Raw genomic sequence first — 14,374 nt, forward strand, 5'->3', positions numbered from 1 at the left:
AAATCTGGCATTGGCTTGTTCATAATAGCTTTTTACAAAAAAAAAAAAAAAAAATTGCTACATTTAATAGAGGGAATGTCGAGAGGGATGAAAAAATTATAATTATTGTCGCTAATTGTTCAAAAAGTTGATATGCAAAAGGATAAATTCATTTATGCACAAATTATCTACATATATACATAAATTGTTCGCATAATTGCACTTAAAGGCACATAACGGTTCGATTTCGAATAAATATTTACATAAATATAATAAAAGATCAGCCATTTAGAAACTGTTCCAATGCATCCTTGGCCTCCACTTCATTGGGCTCAAGGATCACTTCTTCCAAAGCCAATTTATTGAAGTCTTTTGGAGCAGGTTGAATTTCTGTAAAATTGAAAATGTTGGCTTATAATGCGTAATGGTTTTTTTTTTTTCGTATATTTACTGGTTAATTGTCCCCTCTGCTTAAACTCCTCCATATCACAACGAAAGGCATCGTCAAAGACAGCCTGTCGTTCTTTCTGCAACTGCCTTAATCTTTGTTCATGATCCTCAATCCTGGCCTGATGTTGAGCCGCTATTTGTTGTCTATATTGCTCCAATTCGTTGAGTTTCTTTTGTTTATGTCGAGAAAGTTCAAACTGTTTTTCCAGCATCAGTTCCTGCAGTTCACATTCCTCGCAGAGATCCTCCAGCTTCTCAAGTTCCAATTCGAGCAGATCTCCCATTTGTTCCAGTGATTCCAATGTCTTTGCGCTGGCGTGAAGTTTGACTATCAGCGAGGGTATTTCCGATAGGCAATGGTTAAGTTCATTGATAACTTTCCTCTGGCCGCTGGCACGGTCTTGAACAGCGGCTATTTGTTTGGCCACTTGAGCAGCCTGACCAGCATTCTCCTCATTGGCCACATGTATTTGTTGCCAATCGTCTTCATACTTGGCCAGAAGATTGCATCCCGCAGCCACATTCAAGTTTGTGGGCACTCCATCAGCCAATTGAAATTGCCCACTCAGGGATAAACTACTACTCCTTCGACTAGACGCGGATAGACTGTCATTGTAGCCCAACGGTGTGCTGGTGGGGGTTGTTGGGGATGTTGGTGTTCCTGCGCCACTTGCTCCGGAACTGCTGCTGACACGTTGCCGATATTGTTGCTGCAAACTCTCCGATATCACCATTCCCTCTTGGATAACATTGCTTAGTTTCTTTTTAAGATTGCCAAACATTATGCAAGCATGGATATTAACCACTTATTCCACAATTATTCACAGAAATTTCGAACGAGCAAACGAATTGAACTAATGTTATTAATTGGCATAGAAAATCAGCTGAGAAAGTCACACAGAAGGAAAGAGAGCAAGAGAGAGAGAGAGACAGAGAGAGAGAGAGAGAGCTAAAGTACTCTTTCTTTGTTGCAGTCTAATTAAAATTTGGTTTAACTTAATGAAATGGAAATTGGGAAAAAAAAGAAATCTTATTTGCCAATTCTTAAAATTTTTCAAATATCAGTTTAAATATTTGTTTTCATTTTATTTAATCTTCTCACAACCATTCGTATGCACAAGAAAGTGTATTTAAGTGTGACATATGTATGTACATATGTATGTATAAAAATGAACTCATATTTATTTGTAAAAACTTCATAGTAAACAGACTTAACCATTTTGTATATACCTATAATTTCAATAAATTTCTGTGATGTACTTGTCTTTGGCTAACTTCCAATTCAACTAATCAGCAGTTAAGTCCACTGTGGCAGTCTTTGAATCTGACTTTTGCTCCACATCAAGCGATTTGGTCGCCTGTTGCTCCGGCTTGGGTTCAATTATTTCTAGGTCACTAGTATCGTCCTTCTTTAGGGGCTCTGCTTGAGAAACATCTGTACTATCGTCTAGGCTTATGCAGCTGCCTGAACTGCTCGTACTGTGATGAACGCTTCCTTTAGAGGATTCATCATCATGCTCCTCATCGGTGTCTACATTAATAGTCAACATTTCGTGAATGCTGTCACTCGATGAGGAAAGGGAAAGTGATATGAGTGGTTGCCTTGAAATGTGTTCTTTGTTCTTAGCTTTATCATCATCTTCATCATCAGACATTAGCTCTTTAAATATATCACTCATTGATGAATCGGCGGGGACGGTTTCTTTTGACAATTCTTCCGACGATTGAGCATACATACTCTGTCCATAAGCAATAGCCACAGCCAAGGCCATGTTCTTGGAATGCTGCATAAATAGCTCCGATGGCGGTATTGGCTGACCTGCCACTTGATCATTCGTCATCGGAGTTTTATCCCTTTCTTTATCTTTACGGAAACTACAGCTGCTGCTTCTGCTGGTGCTCCGGCGCCTATGCTTGGATTTCTTATGTTTTTTGCTGCTTTTTGTATGCTTTTTCTTATGTTTCTTTTTGCTGCGTCTGCGACTTCGACTGCGGCTCCGATTTCTGTCCGAGCTGAAGCTACTGCTCTGTCTTCGCCGTCTGCTGCGGCTTTTGCTTCTGCTCCTATTGTAAAATGAATTGTACTTTCGTCGCTCATATCTGTCATCCATTTCCTGGAGCTTTTGCTGACAATTTGCATAAATCCTTTCGCTTTCACGCCTATTATGGATTAATGCAGAATTAATGGTTCGTCCTAGGAAGTTTTTGTTTGGTTTACCGCCTAGAGGATTCACTTTTCTCTCTTGCTGCACGACAGTTGTGTTATTCTGAGTTTCGATTTCGCGCATAAGCTCGGCAATGGCCTGGCTGTTAAATAAGGCAAGAATCTAAGTAATTTTTTTTTTTTTAATTTTTTATTTTTACCTTGTTAAAGAATCCTCCATTGTTGTTTATCACTGCCAGCTGTTCGCAGCGTTACCACATTTATCTTGAAAACAGACTCCATTTGCTGGCATTAGGCTCATTTTGAGTTAATTAGACAGTAACTGGTCACACTTAGCAATTTAGATTTTAATCGGTGGCATTGGCGGATAAAATTTTAATTCAAAAAGGCTGAAATATTTTTCCATAAACAAGACTAAATAGAGTCAAACAAATTATTTGAAAAATAACAAATTGCAAATTAATTCAGGCGTCATTTTATAGAAAACTATTTTAAATGAAAATATTTTATTTGCTTAGTACATGAATATACAATTAATATCACAGTTGAATCACATTTACTCGATTTTGTTTATAATTGTCAGCCTCTGCCTGATATCACATTCTGAAGCCAAGGAACATATTTGCTAACCCTGGTATATATGCCAGGTAAGCCAGGACGGGCACAGCCAATTCCAGTGGATACTACACCCACCAAATGGTGCTCTTTGGACATCAATGGACCACCGGAATCAGCCTGTTTTAATGTGGATGTGTGTTGTCTGTTTTATAACTAGTTCCCTCATCAAATGTTATACTTACCCAACACGAATCAATTTGTCCATTCTCATAGCCGGCACACAATTGTGTCTCACCAATGCTATTGCTTTTGCCCAAAGCACGATAGGATTGCTCACAAGCCTCATTATTCCATATTTTGACAGTGGCCTTGCGCAGGACATCAGCACGATCGCCTTCGGCTTGATTCTCATGGGTCCAGCCCCAGCCAGAGACTGTGCCATATTCCTGTTCCAAACTACGTGGACCCTTATCAGAGCTCACACAACTTGGCTGAATGTGTGATGTGAAGCTTATTGGTTGAATCAATTCCAGCAGAGCTTTAACAAAACACCAACAGCTGATCATTCAAGGAATTGAAATGCTCGAATGTCAAACTTCATCATACCTATATCATGTTTAACACTATTACAATCATATTGCGGATGTGCCACTATTTGCTTAAAGTCCACTCTCAAGGCATCTGGTCCGTTGCCTATACCATTCAGATACTCCCTAATACTGTGCAATCCGACTACACCCTGTATCTGGGCTGGTTTCATAAACTTTTGCAAACCATTGCAAATGCAATGTCCTGCCGTCAGGATCCAGCGTTCATGTATAATTGTGCCGCCACAAAAGTGTCCACCACGTCGCATTAAGCTCACCATAAAGGGCATTTCGTTCCGTTCCGCTTCACTGCCACCGACGATTTTTGGATTTCTCACCGTACACGGTAAATTGGTAACTGTCGAATATATAGGAAAAATTGTAATTAATGTCCAACGTAAGGTTTGATTTGGTTTAAGGACATCGAATTGGAATTGGAATCATTTCAATAATTATTATTATTTTCACATAGTTTTTAGTGAAGTTTAAAAACTATTTAAATAAAATATAGAATTCAAAAGATTTCGAATATTTTTTAAGTTAAATTTTAAAGGTTTTTAAGCACAAGAAATTTCTAACAAAAGTTTATGAAAATTGAGCAATTTATTTTTTATTTTGATATTTTATTTTCATTATTTAAAAGGATTTCATCTAATGCACAATTTTCTTCTGCTAAATCACTTAAAAAACAAAGCAAAAAATAAAAGAAACAAATCAAATCAGTTTCGTTGAATAATTTTTTACATAAGGTTTGAAGTTTTATGTCCTTTGTTTCAAATTTTGGGGATTCACATAATTAACACTTACAAGCAATTTGGCCATTTGCAAATGTCACAACACTTATGCATACAAATACAAATATTAAATAATTAAACATTTTACTTAAATAATAAAAAATTCTAAACGAAAGCGAACTGTTGAAACGGAAACTTCTCAACAAACTGTCACAAATATTCTGTGTGCCAATTAATTTATATATAGGTAGACCAAATGTTTCTCAGTCTATCAGTGTGTGTGTGTGAGAGAGGTGTCTAAGCCTTGTTGTTGTGTATGTTCCACTGACTTATTTTCGAATTTCTGGTTACTGTGTTCTATGCGGATTAAGTCGAAAAAGCTCAATTTCTGATAACGAACGGAAGTCAACACACACACACACACACACAGAGAGAGAGACACCTGTTGCCTCTAGGTAAAGCTTTTGTTATGGGGACTCAATTGCAGCCGGCTAGCACCCATCACGTTTTGGCATTTTAAATGGAGGAGCACAAAAGAAACACACACACACACACACACACACACAGAGCAGACATGTTTTGCGTTTTATGACCCAATGAAGTTCATGACATTGAATGTGGGTGTAGACCCAACAATATATACTTTAGGTGTGACAATATACTCATACATACATACATATGTACATATATCTCAATATTTTTGGAGTTTATTGGCTCATTATCCTTAAGCGTACATTTAAATATTGTAATTATAACACGTACTTATTTACACAACAAATTGTGTTATTGAAGTTGTCTCACTTAATATGCATGTAATGTTTTATTATTTTTGTTGTAATAAATGTATAAATATTTTATAATGTCTGTTTAACTTGTCATTGAAACTAGAGATTGTTGAGGATGTCTTTTAAATATTAGCAACTAAAAAATTGGTTAATGGAATGCAAGAAAGTTTTCTTTTTTTATTTTATTTTTTATAAACTAACTTTAACTTGTACTGAAGTCTCTATCAAGAATTTCGTAACTATTTTGATAACATTATTTTTCTTTATTTTCTTTTTTTATTTATATCTCTTATGTCCTTTAATTTTGATGTTGTTAAGTGTTTATTAACTTTGGCAAGGTTTCCATCTAAGTTAACAAGTCCGACTATTAGCCGATAGTTGTAATTGGTCTTACCAAATCCTTAAAGCTAAAACTAATTGAGAATTACAAAAAAATGAAGACGAACCAAAAATCACACAACTTTCAACACTAAAGTTTAGGTTTTTTTAATCAAAATTTTATAAACTTTGGATCTTATATCAAAACTAATCTAAATCGCATCAGGCCTAAATCATTTGACTATAGTTTAAAACATTTAAGAATATAGAATATTTCATTTAAAGGAAGAAAAAGTGATGCAGATAATAAATAAACAATTATTCACTTCACCTTCACTTAATTACACTTACAAACATTTTTACAGGAAGAGCAGATTGAAGTTGATAGAAAGAATGACAATAAGGAAGCGTCTCCTGCTCAGACATATTCAAGCAATCCCATTCCCATTTACATAAACTCAAATATTAACTGAATCATCCTCTTCTGCTCACTGTAGATCGGAAATGATGGACATATATCACATGGACACATAACAATTCTATCAATGTTAGCAGAGGGCCACTCTGTTCAGTTTGTTTGTTGGTTTTGAGAACTTCACCTACATCGCATTGGCATTGCATTGGCAGTTTTTACCAACCTATTTTGCATAATTTTCCTGCTCGAATCGGTAAACAGCCTTTAATGTCATATTTCCATCATGAAGTTGCACTTGAAGAATCTAATTAATCATTCGCACAATATGCAAATTACATTGAATCACTCAGATGCAAATGCATATCCAATGATGGGCCCACAAAATGAGTAGTAATATTAATTGAAATTCAATGTTGATATCAATGTAATGATGTGACATTAACATTGCCCTTAACAAAATGAATCGAACAAAAAACAATCGCAAAGGAAAGGTCGCAGTCGCAGTTAAATCACAAATCTTTCCACATGGAAATGCATTCTGAACTAACAAACGTATTCAGTTCAGTGGAGTAGCCAAACAAAAACCTATTGAATATTAATTGAGACTCATATATTTTTTTAACCAGAAATTGAATATGAAAACAAAAAAACACACGCATCCTAAAAGTTCAGTGATCGCGGCAGTTCACACACACTCAAAAAAAAAAATGCTAATACGACGCCACAAATTGGCCATTAAACTTGGCGCTATGAGACCAAAATAAATAAACAATAACAACAAAAAGGAAATAATAGTAGTGAGTGAATACACATACACAACATACAAACAACATTTGTTGTACAAAACGAGTTTCGAGTGTGCATTGACACTAGATTTAGGCAACATTCAAGACGCATTCAATGTGAAGGTCGGACAGTTTGGGGTATATTTGCTTTTCCTTTTCATTTTGTTGTGTGTTTTTTTTTTTTCTATTCCGAGTTCAACGACGTTCTATTCTTCACTTTTTGTAGTTGTTGTTTGTCAACGTATTTGTTTATAAATTTTGTTGGTGACTAATTACAGTTAAGAGGGAAGTCGTTGAGTTTTTTTTTTTTTTTTTTTTGTTATGCGGGTGAATACCTACGCTATGTACGCGATTAGTTGGCTCAAAGTGTTTGAACCCATTGCAGGCAAAGCGAACCACAGAAAGACAAATAGTTCAAGTCGATTGCAAAAATCTTGGAAAACAATCTTCAGATTTGGTCAAACCCAAGTTCTAATCAGTCGAATGAATTCATATTTAGCTATGAACAAAAGGCTTCTGAATATTATTTGTGACTGTTTTGAAAATTGCAATGCTTATACTAAAGATGATTTGTCTTCTTTGTTTTTTGCATTCTTGCAAAGGATATTATAGAAATTATACAAATTCTATCCTATAAGTATATATATCGAGTCGAGTTAACAGTATAAGGGCATCCCTTCTTCTAGTTTTTCTCTAAAATCCTTTATGTTCAAAAGGATAGAGCAGATTGAGGCCATTTCACGCAGTCGAATTGTGATATAGCTTCTTTGGTTAAAAAAAACTTGTAGGTACTATCTCAACAAGATGGTATTGACTAATCTCTCTTCTCTACACAAAAAGAGAACAAGAAAATGGAAAGAAAGTACCCAAAGCGTTGTAAGAACTGTAGACAGTCTACTGAGAATTCTCCAACTTTAGGGGATATCTACTACTGTTGGAGAACAGTTACGAATCTCTCTTACTAACTGATTCGCCAAAATATTAAAGTCTATAGTTGGTTGTAAATTCTAACTGCTTTTCTCCCAATCATCTAAAAAGTCTTCTAGCCACAACCCTAAACAACTTTTTATCTAGAGTTTTAGAGCTTTTTGTTTTTCCTAATATCTTAAAGGACTAAGGCCACAGTTAGTACAACAATAGACAACTTGTTAAGGAGAAAATGAGAGGAAATAAATGCTGGATTTCTCTTGGATAAGGATAAAGGATCAAAAGTTATTGCCCATTATAAGGATACTTATGGCACAAACAACGTATCGTTATAACAGATATTCTTACTGAAAAGGACATCGTGGACATGAGTTAATTGTTAAAAGGATTATAAAAAATATGTTATGATTAGTTAAATTCGTAATTAGATCTATAAACAAATAGATTTAAAAGCTTACTAGAATGTTTAGGTAAATATTACTTACTTGAACTTTTTGCCATTTCTGTTTCAATTGAAAATATTGTAATTTCTAAGGTTAAATTGGTTAAATTGTTGACAGGCTCACTTATTTGGTTTCAATTATTGCTCGAAAGCCAACTGATAAACTAATGAGGGCTTTCTGAGCAACAATCAAAATTATATAAGTGTCCAGATGGGCAAATAAGCAAACGAATTCACAAAGATTCGGTTTCCATTAACACTTAACACTTAACATTTAGTTTCACTTGCCAAAAAAAGAGGAAACAAAAAAAAGAAAAGACCCAAACAATTGTTAGATTGTTGGGCTATTTATTTGGCTCAGATAGCCATGTCTGAACGGTATGAGAGCCGGACAGGAACTGCACTTCTGTTGTAAATCCTGTGACGATGTATCCTTTTTGTGATCCTTTTTCCAACGATTCAAGTGACTTGTGTAACACGAAGTTCTCGTTTCGTTTCGTTTCGTATCGAGTCGTTTGGTCGTATGTACGTACATAAGGAGGAGGGTTGCTGCCCTTCGGCCTACACGGCGAATGCTTGTTATGCAAAAACGACATCAAAAGGACATCGTGGTGGTGACGGTGGAGTTTTGGCACGGCTCACGACTTCAGTTAGCCAATCAGATGAAAGTTCAGCTTATTTATTTGCCGCCACTTAATAGTTTTAACAATTGCGCAGGCGTAAATTATGTGAAATTTGTTAACAATTATTTTGTTATTTTTGTTTTTTTTTTTTTTTTTTGATTGCAAACTCAAACTGTAAACGCCCCTAAAAGTGAGATAGTGGCTTGATTTGTTTCAATTTTTAAATACACTATTTACACACACTGAGCACATCAAAGAAGAGGGTAGAATCGGCCCAACTAAAGACCTTTAAGGGCTTAGTTATAGCTTTATTCTACTCGATCTATCTAACTCTGTACATATATGCCAGTTCCGATCTTAATTTTCATATATAGACTTGTTAAGAAAGGGTTTTGTTTATGGCTAACTGGATTATATTTAGCTGCTAGCATGATGTTTGCCTTGGAGCATTTCAAGTTAACTGACTGACTAGAATTAGGCCCTAAGATGTAGTTGTCAGATGCTTGAACATATTTTTATTGATCAGAATCGTATAAGAATCAGAATAAGAGATACAGGTATGTCTAGGCATATAAATGCAACTTTTGGATTTCTCCCAAGTGACGCAATCGACTCCTCAGATTCGAGAGAGAGGTAGACCCATCGGGTATAATGGAAATCCCTCAATGCTTTTTTAGTTCTAACAGTCAAACTTTCCTAGAACGAACTCATTTTTTAAAGAACATTTTCGATTCTTCTTTGACTCTTTTATTCGAATTTCGTTTATACTAAAGTTGATGGTAAAATTATTTCAGGTATTACCAAAAATTCCTAACGTATTTGTATAATGAAATTCAAAAGAATTAATTCATCTCTTTCAAGGTGTAAATACTAAAATTAAAAAGATTACAACTTATGACAATATTTCCTCAGTGAAAATCTCTTCAAATTTTCTGAGTATTGGCTTGAGGTAAGTCTTAGGAAATCCTTTAAAAAGTTAAGTCTACGATCAGTCTCTGTATAAGGATTGCAAAAAGGATTAAAAGTAATTGCTTCTTTATTTCATTAATATATTTTATAAGTCAGAGAGTTTTTATAGTGAAAATCGGCTCTATATATGTATATTGCTCTGATAGTTAACATAAATCGTATTTCATGATATTATTATGGATAACTTTTCTCAGCTTTCAAATATGAACTGAAAATTTGCTTCAGCTTCAGTAAAAATTCTTAAAAAGACCTTGAGAATCGTTTTTCTGATCATTTACGAATCTTTTTTCCGATTTCTAATTAAATTAGTCATAAATTGGCTTATTTTCTGAGCATAAATGACTCTTTTGAAGGGAGAAGGGTATCCTAGCTACGACTCCTTTCAATGAGTATGCCATTCTTTAAATCAGTTTTAACTCCAGATAGATAGATGGACTCATTTTTTGTTATTTTACTTTATCTTTAATCTTTTTTTAACATAACGACTCATGAAAATTACTTTCGATAAAACTATCTTTCAAATTCAACTCTGAAGTCCTATCTGATATTTGATGCCAACAATTTCAACAGTTATTTGCTCTTCAAATGGGACTAAGAGGACTCTTAGCTGAGTTAGTTTTTGATTAATTTTATGGACCATATGTTCTATAGCTTTGGGATCTATCAGAAATTTCTTCTATCTGGTTTTAACTTTGGACCGAAAAACTGGTTTTCATTCATAAGTATTTCAAAAGTATATTGCTCTAGGATCTATCTGAAATCTCATTCGAATTGAGCCCTTCAACCTCGACAAGGATGATATGAAAATAGCTATTGAAATGATTGGAATTTTAAATAAGAAACAACTCCCACCTATTTACAATTTTGGAATGGTGAACCACAAAAACACTTATACTATGTTTGTTTGGTATGGAAACTAAATCTCTAAGGCAATCTCACTTGAATGACACTTACATTTTATTTGGTAAATTGTGATTGACAAGATGTTGACACGCTTTTAAGTTCGACCATGTTTAACCCCATCGCGGCTTAAAGAAACTTTTGCGCTTAGTTTAGTTCAATTAAATATGCAATTGTACATTGTATTTGTAAAGAAGTGCATCACAATGCTAATAATCATCATCATCATCAGCATCATCATCATCATCATCATCATTGTCCTGGTGAATTATTGATAAGATTGAAAAACAAGAAAATAGCTAATATAGCTGAGATATGTTTGTGCATGTTGCTACAATCCGCTACATTTCAATATGTTAATTACTTTTTGACTTTTGGATATGCACCCTACTACCACCTGGCCAACATGGCCACCTTGTTTTGAGCCTTGATGTTAAGTATTTTAAGCATCGTTGCAATTTCCCTAGTGATTATAATACACTCTCAACTCTGTGAGTTTCTTGGGCTCATGGTTTAACAAATGCCAAAATCTATTGAAAGCGACATTTTGCCAGAAATAAGAGGAGGAAACATAGGACGAAGAAGTAGTAAAGAAGTCAAGAAACACACATACATACATACATACATACATACGTTTTTGTATCCCTATCCCTCAGTATAAAGAAAATAGAAAGTTTCTTACCTAAAATGTGTCTACAATTTGGAAATGTTTTGTGCCCTGACATCGTCTCTGGGTAGGCTAGAGAGAATGAGAAAAACCCTTATCCATCTCGATTCGCGGCATTGTTTTCTGCGTGACAATTGGCCCAATTTATTATTCATTAGGTTAAAAAGTCAGAGCAATATGGCAATAGGAAATAGCGAAGCAGGCAACAGAATCACACAACTGACAGCCAGCCAAGACTCAGCCATTAGTAATGCCAGTGCAGGAGGAAATGCAGGCACTTCAAACGGACGACGGCGACGAAAGGACAGTGACGGCAAGGGAAAGGCAAAGGTAAAGGACGATGTTGCCAATGTTTTGGATTTCAACATTTAATGGCTGAATAACTTTTTTTTTGCTATAAAATTTTCTAATTGATTTGCTACTAGGAAAAAGCGACAAAAAACACACACACAAATAAAACTTTTTTATTTTCCTTCCAATTTGTTTGTTGTTGTTTTGGACTTGAAACTTTTGTAGACTTGCCGCGAATGGTATACGTTAATTAGGTTGTGTCAGTAAGATTTAAGTTAGTTTAACTCCATTCACTAAGTGCGAGTAAAGAATCGACACTTGGACAGGTGACTAAAAGGAACAACAAATGAACGAAATTCAGAGACATGGACCTAGACTGAGGCTAACCTGAGTATGTTTTGGATAAACCAATTAATAGTTAATCCAGAATTAAGTATTTAGTTAGAGTTGTGTCTTCAAGGTTCAAAAGTAGTTTAACAAAAGTAGCAAAATCAATTAGAAGACAATTCAAGTATGTAAAGGTAATCTCCAATAGCAAGAGATAGAAAGACTCAAGTTGGCTTAAAGAAGCATTTAGAGAAAGTAGTTGGCCATAAAGGAGTATATATGGAAGTCCTTGTTCCCATTCTCGATTTGATGCGTTTTAAAGTAGATTAAGTGGGAATTGCAGAGATATTCAGATATTCATTTTGATTCAAGTATGTTAAAAAAGGAAGGCAAGTCTGATCAGAGCCAGGTGATATATTCCAAACCGTTTTCCATTAAGTAAATACTTGGTTTGATCCCCTCTCACCTGCCCTTCCCTGGATTTGCCCCTTAAACTGATAAAATCTGAGCCAGAGATCACTTGAGATGGGTATAAATGAGTTATAAAGTGACTTAAGACCTAAATAAAAGAAAAGATATAGAAATGTTATACAAAAATATAGAAAATATATGGAAAAAATCAATTTAAAATAGATAATTTGTAGAATTTATAACTCAGAACTTTGAAAATTTAATTTCGATTTAGCTTAAAAAGTTTCTTTTTTTGTTTTAATCTTGAAATGTTGATATCTTTAGAAATAATGGATATTATTTAAAGTTTCTTCTAATTTTGGATCTTGTTTTCAATTGCGTCTAGTTTATGCCATTTTGTAAGAGTTTCATTTCGTTTTTTTTAGCCTCAATTCCCTTTCAATTATTGATTTATATATTCTAGTATTATATTGTCCATTTCAAGGGGTTGTCAAAACTTTCTTTTAAAGTCAAAACAAAGTTTGTCAATCAACTTATTTAACAATTATCCAACTTGATAATATATGCTTGAGATTCTTATTTTCGGGTTGATGAAGTGAACCAACCCACACACACACCCGCCTCGCTGTCCTTACTCTCCCCTTGCAGAGAGAGAGAGAGAGGGAGGGGTGGAAAAGTCATGAAAATGCATTTTCCATGTTAGCTGCTATTCAAATTGCTTAATTGCGTATTAAATATGCAGAAAAGTAGGCAAAAAGAACGCAAAAATATCCCCACAACATGGCCTAGGCCAGGTATAAAGCATAAAACGTTGACCAAATTGCTGTGGCAAGTGTGAATAACTGTATATGCTGTATGTGTGTGTGTGTATACATATATCAACAGAGGCATTATATCGCTTGACAGTTTTTACTGGCAGTTCTCTCCAAAAAACCAACCAAATAAATGCCCCGCCTACCGCCATTCAAGCCAACCTTCTCGCAAAATGACACCTGATTTGCCACACACACTCTCTACACATCCCTGCAACCTTTATCGAAAAAGGTTGAAAGTCACTGACAAGAGGCAAGTGTATCTGTATCTGTAGGCATTTTACCCATAAAAATTTTGGATGGATATTTTTGCTGCTTCTTGTTTTCTGTTGCTGTTTAATTGACGAGTGCTTTCTACGAATGTGTCAACCATTGTGGTGGAAAGAAGTCAAGGAATTGACTTAATAGAATTTCCATTTGTGTCCATTAGCCTGGAGGCTGGAGGAAGAAGGCAGGCAGGCAGTCAGGCAGTCAGCCAGCCAGGCTCACCGTTGCCCTTATGCCCAGTTTATTCACATGCCAAAGCCTTTCCCAAATGGCGTTAAAATTTATATGGAATATTGATAATTCATTAATATAATGAGATTGAAAGCAGCAGCAGCAGGTACTACATCATTTAACTCACTCTGTCTGCAAGTGATGTGCGATCAGTTGACTACAAGAAAAAGGTTCTTGAAAGATTAAATCATCAATTATTACCTGCTAAGGAGGATATTCGTTTTATCTCCCGCCTTTTGTGGTAACTTTTCTTCTAGCTGAGCGGTAACTTTAAATTCCAAAAGATTTCCACTACTCTTAAATCGAAATTAATAAATATTTATGCCCAAACATAAGATCCTAGAAGACATTTTTAGCTTACTAGGACACTGGGACAAAAACCCATGAGCTAAATGGTAATGGATACGGTCTAAACTTTAAGGTTTCAGATATCTCTAAGTTAAGGGATTAAGTCTTAAATGTCTACGTAGTAAAGATAAACCAGAGTCAATAACCAACAATGGACGAATCTATTTAGGCCTAAACAAAAAGAGTATAAGTATTTCAGTATAAAACATTCGCTACGATTCGTTCAGATAGTTATATCAACTGAAAATATTGACACCAGAAGCTAGAATACTATTAAATTCGAGGTAATAGTTAGAGCCACTAGAAATAGCTTAGCGTAGGAAGAAAATGCTAAGAGTTCTTGACAAGGCTTGAATAAAAAGCTAATGTTTAGAAACTGATCGT

At 34.9% G+C, this 14,374-nt stretch overlaps 3 protein-coding genes across 3 annotated transcripts; all 3 read right to left on the reverse strand.

Moving 5' to 3' along the window:
* Positions 1-78: 78 nt before the first annotated feature.
* Dysb (Dysbindin) lies at positions 79-1,311 on the reverse strand. Its single transcript, XM_068286984.1, has 2 exons — positions 431-1,311; positions 79-369 (listed from the first exon to the last, which is right to left on the reverse strand). Exons 1-2 carry the CDS (start codon positions 1,209-1,211, stop codon positions 260-262), a joined length of 891 nt encoding a protein of 296 aa, XP_068143085.1. The 5' UTR covers positions 1,212-1,311; the 3' UTR covers positions 79-259.
* A 159-nt stretch (positions 1,312-1,470) lies between these two features.
* Positions 1,471-2,844, reverse strand: LOC137574611 (splicing regulatory glutamine/lysine-rich protein 1). The gene is made up of 2 exons (XM_068286983.1): positions 2,794-2,844; positions 1,471-2,736 (listed from the first exon to the last, which is right to left on the reverse strand). Exons 1-2 carry the CDS (start codon positions 2,811-2,813, stop codon positions 1,716-1,718), a joined length of 1,041 nt encoding a protein of 346 aa, XP_068143084.1. The 5' UTR covers positions 2,814-2,844; the 3' UTR covers positions 1,471-1,715.
* Positions 2,845-3,082: 238 nt separating this feature from the next.
* On the reverse strand, positions 3,083-8,203 carry LOC137574739 (trypsin 3A1). Its single transcript, XM_068287145.1, has 4 exons — positions 8,188-8,203; positions 3,758-4,096; positions 3,394-3,689; positions 3,083-3,328 (listed from the first exon to the last, which is right to left on the reverse strand). The coding sequence occupies exons 1-4, from the start codon at positions 8,201-8,203 to the stop codon at positions 3,173-3,175; spliced, it is 807 nt and encodes a 268-aa protein (XP_068143246.1). The 3' UTR covers positions 3,083-3,172.
* Between the last annotated feature and the right edge of the window lie 6,171 nt (positions 8,204-14,374).

This window comes from Drosophila tropicalis, unplaced genomic scaffold, assembly GCF_018151085.1.
Source record: "Drosophila tropicalis isolate 14030-0801.00 unplaced genomic scaffold, ASM1815108v1 contig_463, whole genome shotgun sequence".
NCBI classification, from domain to species: domain Eukaryota; kingdom Metazoa; phylum Arthropoda; class Insecta; order Diptera; family Drosophilidae; genus Drosophila; species Drosophila tropicalis.

What these genes read in the sequence shown, in the direction of transcription:
- LOC137574611 (XM_068286983.1), bottom strand. Translation starts at nt 2,813, where the DNA reads ATGGAGGATTCTTTAACAAG. An exon ending in ATGGAGGATTCTTTAACAAG is followed by an intron (nt 2,737 to 2,793) that starts GTAAAAATAAAA and finishes CTTATTTAACAG; the next exon opens with CCAGGCCATTGCCGAGCTTA.
- LOC137574739 (XM_068287145.1), bottom strand. An exon ending in TAGTGTTAAACATGATATAG is followed by an intron (nt 3,690 to 3,757) that starts GTATGATGAAGT and finishes GTTTTGTTAAAG; the next exon opens with CTCTGCTGGAATTGATTCAA. An exon ending in GACAAATTGATTCGTGTTGG is followed by an intron (nt 3,329 to 3,393) that starts GTAAGTATAACA and finishes ACATTAAAACAG; the next exon opens with GCTGATTCCGGTGGTCCATT.
- Dysb (XM_068286984.1), bottom strand. Translation starts at nt 1,211, where the DNA reads ATGTTTGGCAATCTTAAAAAGAAACTAAGCAATGTTATCCAAGAGGGA. An exon ending in GCAGAGGGGACAATTAACCA is followed by an intron (nt 370 to 430) that starts GTAAATATACGA and finishes TCAATTTTACAG; the next exon opens with AAATTCAACCTGCTCCAAAA.